This window comes from Loxodonta africana, chromosome 6, assembly GCF_030014295.1.
Source record: "Loxodonta africana isolate mLoxAfr1 chromosome 6, mLoxAfr1.hap2, whole genome shotgun sequence".
In the NCBI taxonomy this organism is placed as follows: Eukaryota; Metazoa; Chordata; class Mammalia; order Proboscidea; family Elephantidae; genus Loxodonta; species Loxodonta africana.
In genome coordinates, this window is record NC_087347.1 from 64803837 (window position 1) to 64811523 (window position 7687).

The 7687-nt window shown below is 40.0% G+C and overlaps 1 protein-coding gene across 1 annotated transcript; it reads right to left on the reverse strand.

The window, feature by feature from the left end:
* Positions 1–5322: 5322 nt before the first annotated feature.
* Positions 5323–5768, reverse strand: LOC100674588 (small ubiquitin-related modifier 2-like). Its single transcript, XM_064287424.1, has one exon. The coding sequence runs from the start codon at positions 5732–5734 to the stop codon at positions 5447–5449; it is 288 nt and encodes a 95-aa protein (XP_064143494.1). The 5' UTR covers positions 5735–5768; the 3' UTR covers positions 5323–5446.
* Positions 5769–7687: the final 1919 nt, after the last annotated feature.

A 7687-nucleotide genomic window follows, 5' to 3' on the forward strand; every position in this document is an offset into this window, starting at 1 on the left:
TCTATTAGCTGCATGATACAGACTTTCCCAAATCTTGGCTAGATGCCAAGTGCTTTATTGAAAGTTTTAATGAGGTGATTAAGGGGGTTCTGAAACGGAAAGGTCATCTCACATAGTGGATAAGAACGTGGGCTGTGGGGCTGATCTGATGGCCCAAATCTCACCCCCACCCATTCTAACTGTGACACGTAAGCTTTAGTTCTTTCATCTGGAAATACGGAAAACAGTGCTTCCTAGCTTACAGTGCTGGTGTGGGAGACTAGAGGAGGTAATCCAAAAGCACCCAACACACTGACCTACAGAAAATGCTTGATAAACGTAAGCAAAAGTGAGTAACTTAGCAACTGATGTCAGCTGAGGTCAGGCATATAAAAAAAGTCAAAATGCAAACTAATTTCAATTTTAGACTAAGATTTAACTAAAGGGTGCTGTTTCTTAGGTGTGTTATTTTGAAATTTTGTTTTATCTAGCAACAGAGATACCATGATAAAATTCAGATCCACAAAGTCCAACATTCACATAGTGGCACATTAAAGTAAGTCATTTGCTAAGGGCAAAATACTTATGCGCTTTAAAAGACCCTCCAGTTTTGCCCTTGGACCTGCACATTATCATCATTATGGGACTTTTCCTGAGTGTGACTGCTGTGCACAGGCTGAAGAGTAAGAGAATATGCAGACATCTCCGATTGTGAGTCAGATTCTTCCTGCTTATTGAATGTGTGGTCAGCTTTTAATCTTCTCTGCACCCTTTAGAATGATCCCAGCATTAATCCTCCCTTGTATTCAATGGGAGCACTATGTCCAGCCAAGCTTCATAAAGTACAGAGTGAGAAAAGAGACAGTTTTACAATGAAGAATGGAGTTGAATTTTCAATTGTCCTTAGATGATTACATTAGAAATGTTGTAAAAAGGAGGAATTCAATGAACTACGCCTGTAAGTATGGAGCCCAATTTGCCCTTTTATACAGGGGCCCTTGTTAGAGATGCCACTGTGCTTTTTAATATTCTCCAGTGACTTCTAAGAGATAGTACACATTCTGCTCTGAAAGGGTCAGGAAAGCCACTGGTATTATTAAGATGTTAATGTGTCAGTAGAGACATAGTCACTGAGTAATAAAAAGGAATACAAAACTTCTTTCTAATAATGAACAGATGGCCAATTTGACGTCAAAATTTTCAAATATTTGTTGACTATGCCTTCATTCATAACGCTGTACTAGAGCTAAGACAGAAATCAGTCAAAAGTTCTGTATGGAGTTCACATTTAAAGATTAAAAAATCCAAGGCTCCAATGCTTAGTATCTGGGAACTGTGAGCCTCAGTTCCCTGATATATAAAATGGAGATCTATGAAATCGTACATATTAGGGTATAAGAGCTAAGCAAGATCAGCTTTGTGAAGAGGAAAGCATAGGACCTGACTCATAGGACTCAGTCGGCATTAGCTACTGCAATCCAAACCCAGAATACCAAATTTATCATTGGAGGAAATTTTGTGGGAGAATCTGATGGCTCCCATTCTACCGTACGGCCCTTCAAATAATTAAGAAAACGTGGACACACACACACACAAGCACAGATACACATCCTCCTTACTAAAACTCTAGTGGAAGCTTAGAGCTAGATCTGCCATGACAAAGGTTCTAATTGTCTTTATCCATGAAGCTCATGATAGGCTCTGAATACAAACCTGTCTGAAATCTCAGCTGAGATAGGGCAGCTTAATGCTCTGTGAAACACGCTCAGCCCTTCAGGGAAGAAGCGCTGACAATGTGTCTCTCTTTTTTCTCATCTATCATTCATGACTCTTAACAACAAAGCTTAGTCCTCCATCTCCCCACTTCCTTTTGTTTGCTTGTTTGTTTTGTTTTGACTCCCTACACCTTTCTTTCTCTAATGCACACCTGATCTTGCTTGCCACACTCTCCATGTCTGTATTCTTGCTCTTCTCCCATTGAATTTTCCAAGTTCCTCCTTCTTCTCTCCTTGCCTTTTACTTTCTATTTCTTTGCTGTTGCATTATCAGCAACCCCTTCTTATTAGCAATGGGTGTAACATCTTTTAAGAAAGCTGAGTTATATGTATTTTGTGTTTTGTATGCGTTGAACTGATCTGACTAAGCCTTCACTGGTTCAGGGTTCTGTGTTTATGCAGAGCCAGAGAGGAACCAACGTTTACTCAGCTCTTGGTGGAGTAGGGGGCTTCCAGGAGAATGGCTTAGAACAAAAATATGGGCTTAAAATTAAGACTATTTAAGTCTGAAATAAAAAATAATAACAGATTGAAAAATAGACTTGTTCCTTCTATCCTGGAATTTGAGAATTAATGAGCCTTGCTTGGTGCTTGAAGGGGACAGTCTTAATAAAACTGAAAGAGGCATAACATTGTAACCTTACATAACAAACTCAACTACAGGGTTTTAAAGACTGGAAATAAAAAAATCCCTTAAGAAGGGATTGGATATGCGTCATATTAAATTAACCTTCCTTGATTGCCCTCGATGCTGTTTTCAGGGTCAAGTTATAAATTACCTTTCCTTTGGAGCCACATTATCAGCCCTGGGCAAAAGGGAGCTCTGAATTTTCACTTCACGCATCTCTCTGGAAATGTAAAACATGGTGAGTCCAGAATTACACGGAGTGAATGTGTGACTTAAGATGGAATCGTGGAAGGGCAGAGAATACATGCCGAGGCACGTAATCTCAGTTTTTGTCATCACTGCTCTGTAGAGGAAACACAGCTGGTGTAGTGGTTAAAAGCTAAGGCTGCTAACCAAAAGGTTGGCAGTTCAAATCCACAAGGCACTCCTTGGAAATCCTATGGGCAGTTCTGCGCTGTCCTGTAGCATTGCTGTGAGTAAGAATCGTCTCAATGACAATGGCTTTTCAACTCTGTAGAAGCCATCCAACCCGTCTCATGGTGCCAGAATGCTGCATGCTTCACCTTCCACGTCTGAAACTCATGACTGATACACTGCTTGGACTCAGTCTCTCAAAGAAAGTCTTCATTCAGTCATGTAGGGATGACTGCAAAATAACAGTATACACCAGTGTAACACATTCAAGGCATGACCCCTAACCAGTCAGGAAACATAGTCAATAGTAGTTTCATGGTTGACATAACCGCAGATAATATTTCTTCACATGTAGTCTGTTCTTACTTTGTTCTCTTATATACAAGTGCATTCAAACGCCTCAGGCAAGGGGAAGATATCACAGTGCCATTTATTTTTTAATCATCGCTTTTAAAACCAGCACTTCTTATGTACAGACTTAGAGAAAAAACATGAGGGTCAGCATTTTGGAAGTTAGGTGAGGCCCTGATCTTCTATTTCTGTTTCCTTTTCCCTGCTCAGTTAAACTAGACCAACATGTTCCTGGCTACATGGCAAGGCAGAATTAGGATCAGATTATTACAATTGGATGCTATTTTAAATGATGTATATGTTCACTAGACTTGAGAAGCTTCCATGTATCAATTGTATTCTCCCTTTTGAAATTATCAAATTTAACAGATGCTTTTTAACCACAAATGTGTTATTGGGATTTCTAGCTTTTTCTCCCAGAATGAATTTACTGTAGTTGTCCTTGGGGTTTGATTTATAAATGCAGAATCAACAGACCATCAGAAACATCTAAAGTTCCTTTATAAACCCTGAAATAAAATGGTTGTGGTAAGGCATTTCAAGTTTGTTGCATTTATTTAGTGACTTTTCTCCAACTAGTTAAGATAAAGTTGTGACTATGTTTTTTTGAAAGAGGCAAAATTGTGAGTTAAATAGATACTCCTTATCTCTTAGGAGTCATAGTGTTAGACATTTCTTTTTTCCTTTTTATATGTATTTAACTCAGATGGCTGTAAAATTCCTTTGTACAAAGAATCAAAGAAAATTGCAAAATGTGATGAGTAAAACCAAGATTTATAACTTGTGCCCGGGAAAAAGGATTGTCCCTCCCTTTCAGGAAAAAGCAACCCCTTGAAATGACACATGAGCCACGCCATGGTCAACAGATTAGCACTGTATCTAGCAAGGAGGCGAAGCGAGATAACAGGCTCTGGATGGCAACACCCTGCTTCTGCCTCCACACAGTTCCTGCCTTGAAAGTCCTACACAGCAGTGTAAATCCACCCCAGAGACACCTTCGGGCTTCGGAGAGTTCCAGCAATCCAGTTTATAGCCTTATAAATCAAACTCAACATTTGAATTCAGGGTCATTGTATACAGCACACCTCTGCCCTATTTTTGCAAGACTGATCAACACTTTTGAGTAAAAGTAGAGAGATAGGGAGAGTTGTTTTAAAGATAGCTGTAATTTTGGTAGAAATTACAAAGGTATGGTTGCAGCCTAAATTATAAATTTAAACATTTATTTTTCAAATGCCTGGGCCATTGTACCTTGGGACCAATGAAAAGCATCCTATCCTCAGAATAGATGATAAGGTTCATAGTTCCCACAATTACTTGACACCCAGTCTACTAAAGAGTTCATAAGGATTCAGCATAAAGTTGGTGGCACGTGAAAGCCATTTCAGCAACAACACGAAGAAGCCAAGTTAGCATCTTGTTTGAGGTCCCATGATCCAGTCTGGAGTTTGTGCTTTCTCTCTTCTGATTCTTTTTCCCAAATTATTGGAGTGCTTATTTCAGTTGCCTTCTAGGTTTCCTCCCCAGCAACCGCCTCCTCATCTGCTTCTCTACCTGGACAGATGTAAGGCTCTGTTCCGTGGGCGCCACATCCTTCTTGCTTCAGTATTGTGTTTTCAGTATCAGTGCTGTCCTAAGGAGAAGGGAAACAAATTTCTAAGACGTAGAAGAACTAAATCTTATCAGTTTTTTTTTTTTAAACAAGAAGTTTATTTAAACAACAAGATGCTTGACTTGAAGAGAAAACTATCTAAGATTCATTTCTTTTAGAGTAATTTTTCCCTACCCAAAGAGAGACTACCCTACATACATGTAACAGCTACGTACAAAGAAGTTATAAAATTGTCCTTGGTTTTACAATGATAAATGAAAAAAACATTAAAATTCTCCAATCAAACAAGGTATGCAAGGATTTTTTATGTTTTTGTTGTTGTTAAACAGTTGAGAGCAAAATACTGAAATACAAAGATAAGAGCTGAATGAGCATGCCATTAATGGAGAAAGGGGGTATTTTCACAAAACCAGTATTTTTTCCCATCCTATCTCCACTTGATGTCAATCAAAACATACCATTGGCCATTTAGCTAAAAAAAAAAAAAAAAAAAAATGCAATATACTTGTGTACATACACCAGTTACTTCATGTACAATAAAGTATTGGGGAAGGGGAAAGTGAAAGCACAGAGAAAACAACACTGTAGTAGTCAGGATGTGGTGAAACCAAACTGCGGTTTTCTAATTCAGAACGTATTCTTGGTCTCTAGGAACAGAACTCTGGAGTAAAGTAGCAGGCTCCCTTTTTAGAAGACGCCTCTTGTCTGCTGCCGAAACACATCAATTTTATCTTTATCCCCCATGTCCAACTGTGCAGGTATGTCTGTTTCATTCATTGGCTGCCCATCAAATGGGAATCTGATCTGCATCATTGGCAAACCCTGTTGTTCACAATAGGCTTTCATTTGTTTACTAAATGGTATATATCTCTTAATCTTAAACTGCACCTCAGAACCATCCTGCCCCACTACCTTCAAATTAATATGGTTGTTGTTCTCAGTCTTGACTCCTTCCTGGGATTTTTCATTGGCCATGGCAAGCGCCAGAATCTCTTCAACTGCTGCTTCACAGAAGAGGTAGCAGGTCTGCACCGAACAGCACACAAGCAGAACTAGGAGTGGCAGAAGGAGGCAGTAGAGGTCAAATCTTATCAGTTTTTTTTTTTGTGTGTGTGTGTATTCTTCCCATTTCTAAGATGACAGCTAGTCATTCCAATGAATTACACACAGAACTAAAATGAAGCCAAACCAAACAAAAGCAAAAACCAAATGCACTGATGTGTGCTGATTATTAATAAGGTCGAGGAGAGAGGGCTAGGCCTGATGCTTTCTCTTTTCTACCAACATGTTTTAGTGGGAACCTCTTGTGGGAACCTTTTGGAGACTAAGTCTTCATCCAGAGAAATGTCTCAGAAACTGGGAATTGCAGGTCATCTTCAGCAGGCAATGAAAGAGGTATTTTAGGACAAATGGGGCCTGGTGTCAGCCCCCACATGTCAGTATTTAGGTAGCTCCTTCTTCACCCACAATTAGAGCCGTTCTCTAGTATTTTATGAAAACATGAGAATCATGAGAAAAATCTCTGAACAAAGGTTTGATAAAGATACAAAGTAACTGATTTTTCAAGAAGGTTGAGACTAAAAGGTAGCTCTGAAATTTCCTAGAATTGTGGTTTCCTGGTCAGTTTCTGAACATAGCCTTGTCTGTAAGTTTTATGTCCATCTTATTTTGCAGAATTACGCAAGAAACAAATATGTTCCGCTCCCTCAAAAGCAGCTACAAGGGCAGAGCCAACATGGCACTATAGGCAGAAGCACCATGCCATCCCTCCATAGCAAAGACCCAAAAAACTAAGTAAAACAGAGATAAACCTCAATCCTGGAACCCTAAGTATCAAATGAAGAGATAAAAAACTCAACCAAGCACTGAATGGAATAAGAAACTGATAGGAGTCCAAGATGGCGGATTTACGCTGCAGTAGCAGATAGGGGACCTCCACTCCTATCTGTCCTCACTCTGTTCTCTGTGAAGCAATGCTCAGCTGGGGAGCTGCTTCCTCGGTCTGAGCCGCCACAATTGGTGGGATTCCCGGGATATTTTTTGTTTGTTTTCTCTTTCTTTTTTTGTCTTTTTGTTTTTCTTCATTTCTCTGTTTCTTGTCTCTCTCTACTTACCTTCTTTTTCTGTCCCCTGAATACTTGGTGCTGTGTGACATATCTGTCCCTTCTAGCCAGGCTGTGCACGGATGCCTGGGATATACTTCCCTGGACCACAGTGGGATCCCTGGGGGCATACCTTTTTTAATTCTTATTTATTTATTTTTCTCTTTTCCTTTTTGTTTCTCTTCATTTCTTGGTTTCTCATCTCTCCACTCCAATGGCAGACTCCCTCAGCACTTTTTTTTGTGGCTCCTGTTTCTCTCTCTTAATTCTCATACTCGACTTAGCTCCACACATCACAATCTCCCCTTCCCTCCTGCCTCCAGCACCATGTGCTGAACATCACAACCCTGAACAACACAGGAATGGCCTACCAAAACCTGTCCTGCATTGGCCCTTGGCCCACGCTGTCAGCTCCAGTATGTGCCACAAACAACCCACCCCAACCCCCCCTTCAGTGGGACCTACCCTGCTGCACCGTAGATGAGCCACTGGCCCTGCCCATTGGACAAGGAGGTGAAAAGTATTGTGCCCACAGACAAGCAAACACCAAAGAACACACAGCCTGTCTTCTCAGATGTAATCAAATAAAACAAAAAAGCAGGACAAAACAAACAAATCTACAACAAATAAGTGAATAAAATGATTACTGAATGTCCTGAAAACAGCAGACAATATCGAAACATACAAAAACAGGACAGGATGGTTCCAGTAGGCATCCAGAATAAAACATCAGATGACTTCCCAGTAGAAGAAAAGGCACTGGAACTACCTGATAGGAAATTCAAATCTCTAATATTCAGAGCTACCCAAGAGTTGAAGCAAAAAG

Coding starts and splice junctions, on each gene's coding strand:
- LOC100674588 (XM_064287424.1), bottom strand. CDS start 5,734: ATGGCCAATGAAAAATCCCAGGAAGGAGTCAAGACTGAGAACAACAAC.